The 14,932-nt window shown below is 37.1% G+C and overlaps 1 protein-coding gene across 2 annotated transcripts in view; it reads left to right on the top strand.

Annotated features, from left to right (window-relative positions):
* Window positions 1–14,932, top strand: part of RIPK2 (receptor interacting serine/threonine kinase 2) — a 21,281-nt gene extending 6,349 nt beyond the window's left edge. For both annotated transcript variants that reach the window (XM_072852249.1, XM_072852250.1), the window contains 8 exons: window positions 1,439–1,596; window positions 4,816–4,865; window positions 5,211–5,372; window positions 8,348–8,433; window positions 8,616–8,705; window positions 9,323–9,428; window positions 12,946–13,125; window positions 14,346–14,932. In XM_072852249.1, coding sequence (XP_072708350.1) covers window positions 1,439–1,596; window positions 4,816–4,865; window positions 5,211–5,372; window positions 8,348–8,433; window positions 8,616–8,705; window positions 9,323–9,428; window positions 12,946–13,125; window positions 14,346–14,671 — 1,158 coding nt within the window. In that variant the 3' untranslated portion in view covers window positions 14,672–14,932. The remainder of the gene's footprint in view (window positions 1–1,438; window positions 1,597–4,815; window positions 4,866–5,210; window positions 5,373–8,347; window positions 8,434–8,615; window positions 8,706–9,322; window positions 9,429–12,945; window positions 13,126–14,345) is intronic.

Raw genomic sequence — 14,932 nt, 5'->3', positions numbered from 1 at the left:
GGCAGCAAAGCTGCCTTACGCAGCTTTGTCTCTGCTCACACCCTCAGCAGGTCATACCTCTTCCCACTCAGTTGTGCTGGTATTGCCATCTCTCAAGCTTCCTGATAAACCTGATTGGGGAACTGGTCCAAGTAATTTTTTTATCCACTATTTTTTTAATCCCTAACAGCATTGGTGTGGTCTAGTGCTCTATCTGACCACATCTGAAGAGTTGCTTTGCTGGAGCAATTGAAGGCAAGAGGTCAACTCTTGCATACCTGCCCTGCCTCCTGTAAGGAGTCTCTGGAAGACTGTCCTTAGGGTTTTTAAGTGTTTTTCTGGGGGTGAAGCAAGATTCTCTAGATCAGGACAGCTGGCAGGAAGTGCAAGGAAGGTTATCATGCATGCCAAATAGAAGAAGTATTGCATATGTATGAAAGTAACACCATTCATAGAGTGCTTCTGGCTGTCCCAGATCTCCTGAATGAGCAAGATAACACAACCAGTTACAGTGAGAAAGGCTTGATGAGAGTGAGTTGTAGAGAAAAAAAGGTTATTTTTAACTGTGGATTTTGACTGTACGCTCTCCAGAAAGCTTATTTTTGTTATCTTAGTTGCCACAGTGCTCGCACAGGCATCATTGTTGAAAATGTTTTTGCTCTTATGCAAATGCTGGACAAGTGCGGAGCTCGTAGCTGGCTGCTTATCTTTCTCCCTTGTATGCCACACACTGCCACTCAGCCAGCAAGCTTATTCTGCTGGCTGTTTGTCTCCCTACCTGTAACCTAGTCTGACATCTTGCTCCCTGGCTTGTGGATGTCTGGGAATGTAAACTGAAGTCAATTAATTCTTTATGTAGATGTACTGTAAGCTCTGTAGGAAGGAACAAGGCCCCAGAGTGCACAGTAACAAAATACTCAGCAACTTTTTGCAGTACCGAATTTCAGAATATGAAATTTATTAATTCAATATTAATATTTCATAGTTTTGGGGGTGAGGTGGAGTGCCCTAAAATTTTTCTGAGATCAGCTGTCTTGGGATATCTGCAAGCTAAGTTTCGTAGAGCTATTATGATTTATACTAAAATTGTGCTTTCTTCACAAGCAGGGAGCTAGAAGTACTCGGTGTTTTCTTGTTTGCTTTTTTTAATCAAATAAAGTGATTTTCTTCATACAGGACAGACTGCCATAGCAGATTCTCCAGCCATAGGGTGTATGAGTCCTTCCTTAAAAGAAAACAGGATAGGGCAGTGCTATAGGGATAGCATGAGTCATGACCCAGGAATGCTTTCTGAACTGGAGCTGCTGTTTCCTGTTGCTAGGACGACCACATACTTTTTCTGTGTCAGGTTAAGGACTTTTAGTGACCCGTTCTTTCGGGCATATTTCAGGAATTTCTAACAGCTGTCAGCAGATAAATCCAGTTTTTCTTCTCAGAACAACTGATTAGTCCTTTCCAGATTGCAGATTTTGGCATGTCAAAATGGCGCGTCATATCCATGTCGCAATCACGAAGTGAAACCTCTTTGCCAGAAGGAGGGACGATTATCTACATGCCACCTGAAGATTACAATCCCAGTCAAAAAACCCGTGCAAGTGTAAAACACGATATCTACAGGTAACTCACGTTGTTCTGAAGTGGGCTTTGCAATCTGAATTCAAATTTGATTTACTGAACTTAGACTTTAACATATTTTCAGCAATTTTATTATTTTCAGAAGTGTTGTAAGTGCATAAGCAAAATGAATCACAGAAAACAGAATTGAGTGGTAGCTGTATTTGATCACCTGTTTCTTTAGGAAACACTGTGACAAGTGTAATGCTCCAGAAATTAAGCTAGAACTACAGAAACAGACAGAGGAGACTGGTGTCTATAAAGGAGTGTACACATAGAGACAATGTAGGGAGGGGAAAAACTGTTCACACCATTATCTCAATGCACATACCCTTGTAATTTGTGCATGTCAGTTAACATAATTTGCAGAATGTACTCGGGGGAAAGAAGAAAACATATTTTTGGGAAGGGGTTAGGAAAAAATAGGGTAATGGGGCTGGAGGAACTATTTAGAGAGATCTCCTTAAGGAATAACTTGCTTCATGAAAGTTCACGTAGGTTTGCGTCAGTCAGTTCTAAGTAGTAGAAGTAAAAGAATAGCAAGTAGTAGAGTGGTGGCGACCCATATAACAAAACAGAAATTGCTCTTAGGATATGAGAGTTACAATTAGCTAATCTGAAAAGGCTTGGAGAGCTCAAAGATTACTTGAACAATCCTGGAGAGAATTGTCATGTGTAAGTGGAGATCGAGGAGGCCTGAAGAGGCATATCACTGTGACAAAGTCCATCTCTCTGTTGCACTGTATCTTCTTTACCTTCAGCTGTCTTTGACAGGGTTGTGTTTTGCTGAATCAGTCTCAGAGAGTCTTCCAGGGAGACCGCTATGTCTCTTAATTATCCCTTACCCTTAAGGGGCACACAAAGTTCTTTGACATTCCTGTCCAAAGAATAGAGATGGTAAAGCATACCTGCTTTCCTTACCCTTTGGTGAGAAAATCTGGACTAGGAAGACATTGAAAAGGAGTAATGGTATATTGTGGGGAAAGGAGTAGCAGTGTGACGTTATCCCCTCTGGCTTCTGATTTTAGAAGATTTGAAAGTGTGGCTGGTGGCTTAATGAGTGAGTGGAGGTGAGGAAGACAAATGTTTGTTAGAAAGAAAAAATGTGGGCAGAGGAGTAACAACCAAATGGGAGAAAATAAGAGAGAAAAGATCAGTAAAAGAGCTTAGAAAACTGATAAATTAGGTAGGAAAGAAATTATTTGAGAAGAGAGAAAAGAAACTGAGACAACATCATGAAGAGGGATGGCGGTTCAAGGCAGAAAGACATGAAGGTAGAGAGACAGGGAAGGAAATGAGCACTAGCAAGGTCACACAGGAAGATCTGTGCTCAGGATCAGAAGGAGATGCCATGAAGCAGAAATAAGAAAGGAAAACATGGATAGTGTGAAGGGGAATCGGCAGGAAGTGGTATACTGCAGTGTTGTAGAATTGAGAAAATAATCTTTAATTGTAGAGAGATTCCAAACTGAATGAAAGGCTGTATGTCTGATTAATTGACCACAGCAGATACAGCTGAATGTTCTTGAGATATTGAAGCTAATTTGTAAGGAAGGATCCTTCTTAAAGAAACAAATTGTCTAAACAAGAGTCAAGCAGCGTTAACTTCTACAAAAGGAACAATTTGCCATGCCAAAAAAATTAGCGTGCATGAATTTCTCAGGAAGGCATCAAAAGCAGGCTTTCTAACAGGGAAGACTGCTTTCATTAGAAGTTACTTGAATAAATTTTATCATTGATGAATGTTAAAATGTGAACAGAATAAGTAGTTAGGAAAGCTCAATTTATATGATTGATTTTAAGCATCAGTTATTTTGTTCTTAGTTAATTTATTTGATTCTTCCTAACTGGTAGCTGTTAGATGATATAATGCTTAGAGGCAGTTAAATGTAGCCTGTGTGCAAAGTTTGGTACTTCTTAGTGATATAGGAAAATACTGTCTTTGTGTACAGTTATTTGAGTAGTTGAGCAAACATTTATTCTGATAAGTGTAATTCTTCTTTAGCAAAAAAATAATTCTTTACATAATTTCATTTTTATTGCTTCAGTGGAAATTGGATTTCAGTTTTTTTGAAGTAACATTTTAAAACCTTTTCAATCCATTTTTAAATTGATTTACTGAAAAAATAAAGGAGTAGAGGTAAGTTTACAAGGATATGTTTGACGTTGGAAATTAGGTTCTTAAGCAGTGAAATATTTTTGCACTCTCATTTTAGCTTTAGAACTACTAGATTTATTCCTTACACCAAATTCCTGTTCTTAAACAGGAAAACCAGATTTGGGGTTTTTACATTATTTTATTTTCTTTTATTTGCTTTAACTGTATTGATTTATTTTTTTTATAAATTAAGTCAATGCTTCATTTAAATGAAATAATCTAATCTAATTGAAATTACAAACTTGTTTAAAGTTACCTTTTTCTTAATATATCCTGATGATTGAAGAGAGTGACTAGTCTACTAAAGACGGAGCAGATTTGTATTCACTGAGCCACTTCCCATTCATGTTGATGTGAATGGAAAACAATTTCACTGGTTTGAGTAAGCAGATGTGTGTTTAGTCTGCTGGTGATAGTTCAGGGTGGTCTTCCTGAGAGTCTCTTTTGTAAAGTGAATCTTGTCTGTAAAAGTGACATCTCTCCCTATAGAGAAGATGGCATATGTTGAAAGTATATATGTCTGGGGGGGAAGCTGGAGTGTACTTCCCAGATGCAAGTCCGTCTGTATCTTACCTGACTCTGACTTTGTGTTGGGATAGAGGTGTGTGTGAACGCCATCCTCCCTGCTAGTACCCTGCTTCCCATGGGAATGTCGGAGACTGTCGATCTGGACTGGGGAGATGCCACAGTATGGCAGCTAGGACAGAGCAGTTAGGACTCTGGGGCTCAATTTAATTTGCAAACTGAGATTTAAACTACATTTGTGTAATTCACAATGTATTAGTAGAGCAGAACTAATACAGATTTGGAACAGGAGTTTATATGCCATGTACGTTTTCTGTACTTAATATTATTAACTAGTTCTAGTTGAAGTCACTTGTTAAAATTCCTGTTAGTTTTCATATATGCAGGTCTTCGTTGTAGTTAGCTATAGTCAGTTCCATGTATGCATGCAGGATCATTTTAGCAAAATGTTTTTAATAAAATGTAAAGCTGAGCACATTGTGTTATTAAGTGTTGGTAATCAAAAATAACATCTTCTATACTTTTTATACTTTAAACAGTTATGCAATTATTATGTGGGAAGTGATGTCAAGGAAACAGCCATTTGAAGGTAAGGCCATGTCTTCCTTTAATTTATTTTTCCAGCCTTACGTAAAGGCTAAACCAGACAGCTGGGTACCTGGGGACTTAATGTTAGGAGTTACTTTTTAATGATTCAACTTGTAAGCTTGTTGAAGAACACTTTGAGTTACTTTTCAAATTAGACTCTTTTTCTGTATTGTTTTTTTTTTAATTACAGTGTTATTTGATAAATATACATTTTTTGTAAAAAAAGAAACATAACCTTATTTTGGTGAACTATAAATACTATGTCTGCAAACTAAATTATTCCTCCTATAGTAAGCTATATATATTGCATATATTTCTAATGAATGAATGATGTCTATTTTGACAGAAGTTATAAACCCCTTGCAGATAATGTATAGTGTGTCACAAGGACAGCGACTAGACTTAAGTGAAGAAAGTTTATCAATGGACATTCCTCATCGAGTGCTCATCATAAGATTGATAGGAAGTGGATGGGCACAAAACCCAGATGAAAGACCATCATTCTTAAGTGAGTTTACCTTGCATAACAAGAAAAGATTTTTAAATTGCCAGATTTCTGTTGAACACGGTACTTACAGAGCAAGGTTACAGTCGCCAGAGGGAAATGGTAAAGATGTCAAGAGATACATGTGCTCAGTCTTGTTGCATATGATAAGGTGCTTGTCTGCTTCCACCGTGTTTGTAATGAAAGTTTTATGAATGGAACTATGTGTGTGCCATAAAACCAAGTTGTTACTTGGAGTCTTTTGCATTTGCCACCTTAATTTACCCATAAAAAAGCAGCATGTTTTGTTTAAATATTGCACTTGAGTTTTTTTGTTTATTGTTGGAAGGGAACTTTCTTTTTAAGAAGAGGGGGAAGTGAAGTATATAATGAGTACTATGGGATTTATGAGCAAGCTGGCAAACACACCAAGAAATCATTGCACATCAGATAAGCTACAGTGACTTCACCTTGTGTTTGCATTTCCATATAAATCTTTTTCACTGAGACTTTATCTTTGACTGTTCCACCTCCCAGATTGAGCAGGAACTGGTTGAACCCACGTGCTTAACCTTCTCTTTCCATCTTTCCTTTGTTCAGCTTTTTGTCCACAAGACCAAACATAGATATTTTCAGCCTTTTTTACAGTGGATTACAGAATTTAGAGAATAAGACTGAAGTGTGAGCTTGTAGAGATTAGAGTGGCATAGTGTGAACGGGAAGAGTTTTGTTTTGATTTTTGCAAACCTGTGTTTGTCGCACTTAACCGACATACTTGGTGTATGTTGAGTCCAAGTTTATCCCCCATAACAATTTCTCCTTAACATGCTTAATATTGTGGTGACTTTTGGCTCTTGTTTGGCCATTGTGTAAAGGTAATTCCATCAAAATCGGCAGAAAGTGTTTACCTGTTTTCAACTGTGAAACTTGCTCTTGTGAGTGTTGCTGTGGTCACGTCAGTATGGTGAAGGTAACAGTGGTTCCTGCAGCTGCCTTGCTGTGCTTATTTAATTTGCGTGTGATCTAAAAACTTCCTCCCTACACCTTTAGAAAACATGATCCTAATTCTGTAGGGAAAGCTGAATCACCTTGGAGAGGCAAAAATATAGAATAAGAGAGTTACTGAGAGTATTCAAATGTAGAACAGTACAAAGAGCTCTGACTTAAACAATTTTATATTTTAAGTTTCTCACTGGTTAGGTTGAGGATGCAGTGACTCAAACCTGAAATACTAGGGTTTTTTAGTTGGTTCTGGTGGGTTTTGTTTTTAGGGTTTGTTTTGGCTTTTTTTTTTTTAATGTTATGAGTAGAAAGGTCCACAATCTTGATGTTTCATTTGTAGCTTTGGTGAACAGAAGTTTGTTTACTATTTTGAAAACCCTTATAGGCATACTTCCTTTGAGCTGGAAAGTGTTAGAAAGTTGCTGTTCAGACAGCTTAGAAAGAAATGCTCATAACTTAATTTTTTTGCATCAGTTTGTCAGAGATAAAATGGGGACACATCCAAACACATACAGCATCTTCATGTTCAGTTTACAGTCCAAAATTAATTACATGACCTTTTTTGAGGCATTCTTATTTTTGCATTAAGAATATTTTGAAATGTCAGGTTATTTTGGCATGAGTCTGGTTTGTATGATTCTAAATTGTGGAACTTTTTTTGTTCCAAGCAAGGAAATATATCTATTTATATTTTCTTAAATAAAAAAGATTAGACACATCATGATATTTCCTTATGTATTCTTGTTTTCCTGTGTTAGTTAACCAAAACAAAATAGCAATCAAAGCCTATGGTCAGACTGAAGGGATAATTACCTGGGATACGTACTAAAGCGTGAGCTAACTTGGGTTCTGTTATTAGTGCCGTGTCTGTAGTAAGATGGTCTTTGAAGAAAACATGCATTGCTTTTTACCCTACTTTACTATCATAAAAAGAAAAAGGAAGTTGCAAAACTGTTGCAAAATTAAGGGAAGTAAAGCTCACTGATTGGGAAATTTTGCAGTGACCATAGCATGGGGGGGGCGACAGTTTTAGCTGGTGCAAGAAAATAAGAATGCCAGTATTGAATGTGTGTCTTGAAGATGTTAGTGGAAAAAAGTTAATATGGGAGAACTGTGGTAAAATTATAGTAAAAAATTAAAATATATTAATAAGGATGCAGTGTGACAGATTGCTAGTACGGTAAGTGGGTTTTGCCAAATAGTTGGAGTCCATAGAAATGCAGTAGAATTGTGATATGCCATCATCCTTTCCTGAGGTTTTGTTGTACTTGAGCACAGTTTCAAAGAAACATTTTTATAATACAGTGATCCCAAAATTTGAAATACTTAGTTTTGTAAGCCTTTCAGCATTGGAAAGCAAGGGAGCATAGCACAGGTTGTGACTTGTTTATTGGGTTGTCATGTGTCTCCCTATGTGAGCAGATGATTTTAGCCTCTCTGACTTGCTGCCTTTGGTGAGCACGAGGACACTATCATTTGGATTCACTGGATATGATAGGTCAGTGCCTTGACTATCACCATCTCCTCTGGCCCTGATGCACAGCTTCTATTCTGGATTTTGCTGTAGGGGGTTGTTTGTTTATTTTTCTCATATAAATCTTTAACACCTCTGCTGGAGTGGGAAGATAGTGACCCACTCTGAGGTCTTGTGCTGTTTGGTCCCATTTAGCAAACCAGGCTTGTTGGGTCTATCTTGAAATATAGCAAACCCACCGATCTATCCGTTCCAGGAATGCAAGACTTGCTGTCAGGCACAGTCCTGGATCTCTTTTGATACAGAGTGCTGAGTGGCCAGATCAGGACAGGGTTTGTTTTGATGATGTGAAATTGTTGCATTTGTAACAAGTGAAAGCAAGAAACTTCTGTTTAGCAGCGTAAGTAGTTTGATATGTATCCATAGACAAATTACTTTTGTAAATGTAAGAAAGTAGCTTGAGCAAAATGAAAACTTGATTTCCACCTTAAATCCTTCAGCAAAGTACTCTTTCTTTGTTTAGAATGCTTAATAGACCTTGAGCCAGTCCTGCGAACATTTGATGAAATAGCTATGCTGGAAGCAGTAATTCTATTAAAGAGATCAAAGGTAAGTGGCTTTTGTTACAGTCATGAGTTGGTCAAATAAGTTGGTAACTTTTGCTTGCTAAAAGAAATGTAATCTCCTTTGTTATTTATCTAATCTTGTATCTGGCTGAAGCATATGTTTGTACAGAGCTGTCGTCTTATCTTATAGCAGAAATTTAATACAGGTAAATATGTCTCTTCCAGTCACTATATGAATCACGATGTATTTACAAGAGTGGAAAGAAAGCAGATGTGGAGCAGATAGCTCTAAATATACCTCTCAATCCCCAAGAGGTAAATATTTTACATATTGCATTTGGTATGTTGGCACCATTAAAGGTCCTGAGAGCTTTAAAGGGCAGTTAACTTAGTGAGGGGGCATTGTTCTGCAGTTTACTTTCTGATGCAGTCAGGAAAGGCATAAAATGCGTTAGTTGAGCCAGGGTCTAACAAATGCATAGCCATATAGGTGAGGATAGTAAAGGGTGGGTAAACAGAAATAAGGAGGGCATGTTTGGTATATCTTCTAAGTGTGGGAAAGCCAGTCCCTCAAGGAGGAATGCAGCACACAATGTCTGCAACTTGTAAGAGACTGTCTTCTGCTCCCTTACAGCTCTACAGAGCTTGCTTATATAGGGTCATATAGATTTGCTTTTACATTTTGATTCTTAATCCTGCTCCTTTTGATTCTTACTAATAATTAAACTTATATACAAAATTGCTGTCAGCTTTGGAAAAACACAAGTATTAGGATTACATAGATTTCTTCTGTTTTACTGTATTTTAATTGTGCTGTCTATCAAGCATTTAGATAGTAGGGAAAAGACAGTGATGGTAAAGTACTCTGTAAATCATTGCAACTTTGTATTTATTTAATGTGTATTTTCATTATACAACTGGAATAATTTCAGGAAACATATTCTGGCTCCATACAATGTGATGCACTTCCCCTTCGGAGCATCTCTCCAGATATATCAAGACTCAAGTCTGTTCCCAAGTGTAATGTCCTCTCATCAGGTAGAGATACTAATGACTTCATATAAATTTAAGTTGCCATCATAGCTGTACACTCCCACTGTAACACTGCATTTGCATAGTAGATAGTTGGATCTCCGTTTATGTCAGAAAAGAGATGTGTTTTGTAAACTTAGTGCTCTGGGTAAAAAACCAGAGTATTTTAGCTCTGATTTTCTGTTCCTGTCACTTGAGAAATCCCTGCAGCTCACAGCTTCAGTTTTCCTATTCAGGGTCTTGAGTGCAGAGATAGCATTTACTTGTCCCTTCAGACTCTTGGCAGTGTAGTTAATCATTTGTGAACTACTTCTAAAAATAAAAAGGCTAAACATTTTGAGGCACTCCTAAAGCTGAGTAAACTGAAAGTTTCTAATGCAGCCCAACCTCTCAATCATTTTTGATTCAATAAATAAAACGGCTTTAATAAATAGATTGCCTTGCAAAAGTACCTGCACAGACCTTTTGAAGCTGTCACCTTTTCTGAATGAAAGTTAGCAAAATTCCCATACAAAACTCAGTTTTGAGGTTTTGCTGACATCAGAAGCCAGAAAATGTGATAGGACCCAGGTGGAATAGCAATACATTGTGAAACTAAAACTGCACTTGGGTTTTTTCTCTTGAAAGAATGCATATATTTCCAAAGAATGGAGCATCCTTTGGCTTTGCAGGGACCAGTGGTGTGAAAGCAGACAAGATGATTGACTTCACTGCTATAAAGTCAATCTGTCAATTTGATTTAACTGCTATAAAGTCAATCAACACATTAAAAAGTGTCCTGAGGTGCTGCAAAACTGGAGATATACTGGTAGAGGTAGGAGGGCACAGGCAGTTTCTTTTCCAGCTCCTGTTTGAACACATCCAAAATTCTGGGCTTGTACTCAATGTACAGGAAAGATATAAATACAGCAGGAATTCCATGGAAAACAAATTACGGGAGGCTTAAGGAATTTGAGTTACTGGGGAAAATGGCAAAAAGCAAATGTAGTGTAGTTTGGCTGTACCTCAGCCCAAGCATTTATCTATACACATAGCATAAAAATCTTAAAGGTGAAGAATAACTTGTGGTTACCAAGCTTAATAGGAATGTTGTGATGAATTTTAGAAAATGGAGTATTAGATTGAATATGAACATGGACTATAAGTGTAATCGGATAAGATAATTATAAATGTCAGCTCTTCTTGCTGGTGATTCCTGTTAAAAATAGTCATATCTGCCTGTGGAGGTCATTGATGAGATTGTGGTGGTACTATTAATCTGATTGATCAGTTGGTGGTCCTTTACAGAGTCACTGCTTAGACTTTGTTGCATGTGTGCGTAGATACTGTAAAGCCTGTGAAAACAGTGTCTACAAAATGGTACTACAGCAGAAGTGTTTGTTATTACTTTGCCAATATCTTCATCAGGTAGTTTTATAATGGAAAGCAAGACTGACATTCTTCTTACTTTGCCAAAATTAGATGCAATTGTTTCGGGTGAAAATCTGTTCCCAGTTAGACATTGGCAAGAGATGAGTTTGGCATGGCACCAAGGCAGAAATTAATGACTATAGGTTTTAGTTTAGTTGTTTTTTCCACCAATACGATTAGAAGACTTTTTCAGAAACTTGCTCCATCAGAGTTAGGAACGGTCTTCTAACTTTCAGCCTCTTTAATTTTTCTTCCCTAGCCAGCTTATACACACACTTATTCTTGGGCATAGCTTTAAGTTTAAATGGCTCTTTTCCCTCTTTTCCCATTTTATTTCTGATGTAGAGAGTAATCCTTTAATACACTTTGTTTTGCTAGACAAACAGGATACACTCGTTTGAAGTCCATTTGTAAAATAAGCTTCTTCATTCTCCTGGTATCCTACTAGTCCTCCTTGTGCATGTTCTAACTTAAGTCATTGAACTAAGGCTACCAGACATCTGTACTTAGTATTATGAAAGAGGTGTGACAAATGTTTTCTGTCTGAAAAAAATCTTTACTTAATATACCTTAGAATTTTACTTTTCCTTTCTCACAAGATCCTTCGTTACAGAATAGTCTACCTAGTTTGGTTTTTTTTTTTTTCATCTCAATTCCAAATCATTAGCCCCAGCTTGAAGCAGAAAGTCTAGATCTCATATTTTTGCTACTGAATTTCCACTGCTATTACTCCAGTCTTCTAGGTCAGCTTAGATTCTTTCTGAGTAACCTGGGTCAACCTGTTCTTTCTGAATAACATCTGCAAACTTCATTAGCATGTTTCTATTTTTTATGCTATGGTCACTGGTCAAGGTCATTCTTTCATACTAGTACAATCCCAGTAGTTTTGTCTCTAATGTTATTAAAGATCTGTGCGTGCCTAGAGATATATAACAATATATCCCAGCAGAGCTGTTTAAAATCCTTTCCTAAAATGATCGTTCACTCACACTGGTTGTCTCCTAATCCTTTCTCATTCATGCAGTAGATAACATCTGCTGCTTCACATTACATAGCTCTGCCCAGCTTACTCTCTCTCTTTAATGAAATGAAATGCTAGTTACTATGAGTTCTAGTCCACCATTTTTTAAATAATGACAGTGTCGTTTCTTGCACATTTTCCTATTCCTGCTCCTTGTATGTATAGCCATATTCTTCCACAGGTCAACTCTTTGATCTAGGAATACACCTTCAAGTATTCCCATTGGTTGGGTATCTATAAATCCTGAGCTGTCCAGGGGGCTACCTGTTCTTCTTGTCTCTTTAGATGTTCATCTGAATTCTTACATCTGCATCTCTGATTCTTAGTTAACATCTTTGAAGGTCTTTATCAAGTGACACTGCAAAAGTCTGTAATTAAAACTGTACACAGAATTAGGCATATGCCCTGTAATGGGTTTCTCATTAGCTATTTGTCATCTCTTCTTTGAGTCATTCCTAGTGCTGGTTTCATATCCATCATCTTTTTCTGCCATAAAAAATCCTAAAAATAGAAACTGTTAAGCTTTTTACCTGATAAACTCCCCTTTTTCCCTTTCTTTGCAAACGTTTACATGAAGCTTTCTTGAAGTCATATGCTGCTTTGACGGACCACCAAAAGTTTCTGCTGGCTTCCCACTGAATGTCGCCATTGGTCTCCACCTGAATCTTTCTTTCAATCTTTCCACCTTTGTAACACTGCCAGACTTCATCAAAATAAATTTGTCGGCTTTCATGCTGACTCCTAGCTACCTCTCCAAACACTTGAAGAAGTTATTTTGTTCTTCTAGTCCTTACAAAAATTTTCTGTCAAACAGAGCTTTTTTAAAGTTGACATTACTGGATTTATTCTCTCAGTGTTCTTTTAAAATAAAACAAGACCCCCAAACCCATGGTCAAGCCCTGGTAAAAGATAAGAGACATAAATGTACTCAGAACTTGAGTGTAGGGAATAATGTGTTGTATTTGAAGTGAATTTAGGTTGTTTATGACTTGTTTTATGGAATTGCTCTAAATAGTCTCTGATGGCTGTATTTTATTTGACCATAGAAGTAATACAGCTCACGCTTTTTTTTTTCCTCCTTTTTTTTTTTAGATGAAAATTCTGGGGGTCTACACTCTCTCAGCAGTCAGAGCACGGATGAAAATATCTCTGTAACTCAGAGTGCCAAACTTCTGGTGCATCCATACAGTTATTTTCCCTCATCTGACAAGAGTATTTCAGATGCCTCAAATTCTGCATCATGCATGCTGCGGTCATCACCAATTCCTTCAGGTACAGCAAACACTGATTTAATTCCAAGACCCACAATAAGTGTCCTAATATCAAATATATGCGTGTATGAAATGGAAACTGGAACTGTTGTTCACCTGTAAAACAAAACCAAAGCATTCTACAAATTAAGAATGCAAGTAATTCTGTCCTTGTAGCCTTATATTACAAAGTAAGTAAAAACAATGTAAAATGTGACCTAGTACATGTACCTGTAGGTCCTAGCTTTCTTCTCTCCTTTTAAGCAAACTTAATTCCTGCTGCCTTGGGTCATCTTTATCCCATTCCCTTTGCTCATATTATTTAACCTTTCTCCTGCTTCTGTAGCAGTGCTGCAATCCAGCAGCTTGAGCTGGATTAAGTTAGCTTGAGTTTAAATCATCTTGTTGCCTGTCACTTCTCCTCGCTTTTTAGGCTTGTCAGTCTTCCTCCTAGTAATGGCGAGGCAAAGAGAAGCAGCAGCTGTGTCAGCATCTCACCTTTAATGATCTTCTGTGTTAGCTGAGCCCACTGCATGATATTCCTAAACATCAAATAACTGTTAAAAGTGTGCTTCCAAAAAAATGATAACAAAAAGAAACTTTAATGCATGATGAATAATTCAGAGAGATTTTTTTTTATGGGCCACACAATAACATGCAACATTATAAAGATCTGCCATATCATCCCTCTTCTGAGAATCGACACCTTTTCACTGTGCAAATCCTCAGCTTGAGGAAAATGTGCAAGAAACTACAGGGATGTTTTCAGTAAACTTCAACAAAAATCCCACTGGAAAGTGAAGTTACCACCTCTCTCTTTTTAGTATCAGATTGGGTTGAACACTGGAACAGGTTGCCCACAGAGGCTGTAGAATCCTGGCACTTGGAGATGCTAAAAATTCAGCTGGACAAGGCCCAGAGCAACCTGAGTTATCCCTGAAGTTGGCCCAGTTCTGAGCAGGCTATTAGACCAGATGACCTCTTTGAGGGTTCCTTCCAACCTAAATTATTCCATGATTCAGATAAAATAAATACTCAAACCACCAAATCTGACAAATTGGTACATTTTAAATGTGGAATAAAACAGTGAAATGTTAAAAGCATGTTTAGTAGTCTAGTATATTTCTGACGAAAACCAAGTTTTAAACAGCTCTTTCTCAGCTTGTTCTTTGTTCTATGGCACTATTTATTGGCAGACAGTTACAATACTAATTTTTTTTCTTTAATCCTCTCCAATCTCAGATTTTGTTTTGGAAACCATACAACAGAATGTAGCTCATCAATGGATCCAAAGTAAAAGAGAAGAAATTATTGATCAGATGACTGAAGCATGTTTGAATCAGTCACTGGATGCTCTTCTATCAAGATTTTTACTCATGAAAGAAGACTATGAACTTATAAGTACCAAACCTACAAGGACATCAAAAGTCCGACAACTTCTTGATACCTCAGATAGCCAAGGAGAAGAATTTGCCAGAATTATAATACAAAAGTTGAAAGATAACAAACAGCTAGGACTTCAACCTTATCCAGACATTGTATCTAATTCTCTAAGACTGCATCTTTAAATTTATTCTTTCTGTATGAAGCCATGTGAATATTTCTTACAACACAATTCTTGTTTCTATACGGTAGTTTTATATATGTACTGCTTTGTCTTTACTGTGCCTTTGTAGAGTCTCAGAAATGACACTGAGTTAATCTAGACTACATTTGTTGAGCTACAAATTAATCAGTTGGAGTGCAGTCATAAAGCCAAACACTTGACACTTATTGACTCAATTCATACAAGTATTTTGTTTATACATGACAAAGAAAAAACATTAAAT

The sequence above is a fragment of the Ciconia boyciana genome, chromosome 2 (genome assembly GCF_034638445.1).
Source record: "Ciconia boyciana chromosome 2, ASM3463844v1, whole genome shotgun sequence".
In the NCBI taxonomy this organism is placed as follows: domain Eukaryota; kingdom Metazoa; phylum Chordata; class Aves; order Ciconiiformes; family Ciconiidae; genus Ciconia; species Ciconia boyciana.
The sequence above is the reverse complement of the archived record's forward strand: the minus strand, read 5'-3'. Positions and strand labels throughout refer to the sequence as shown.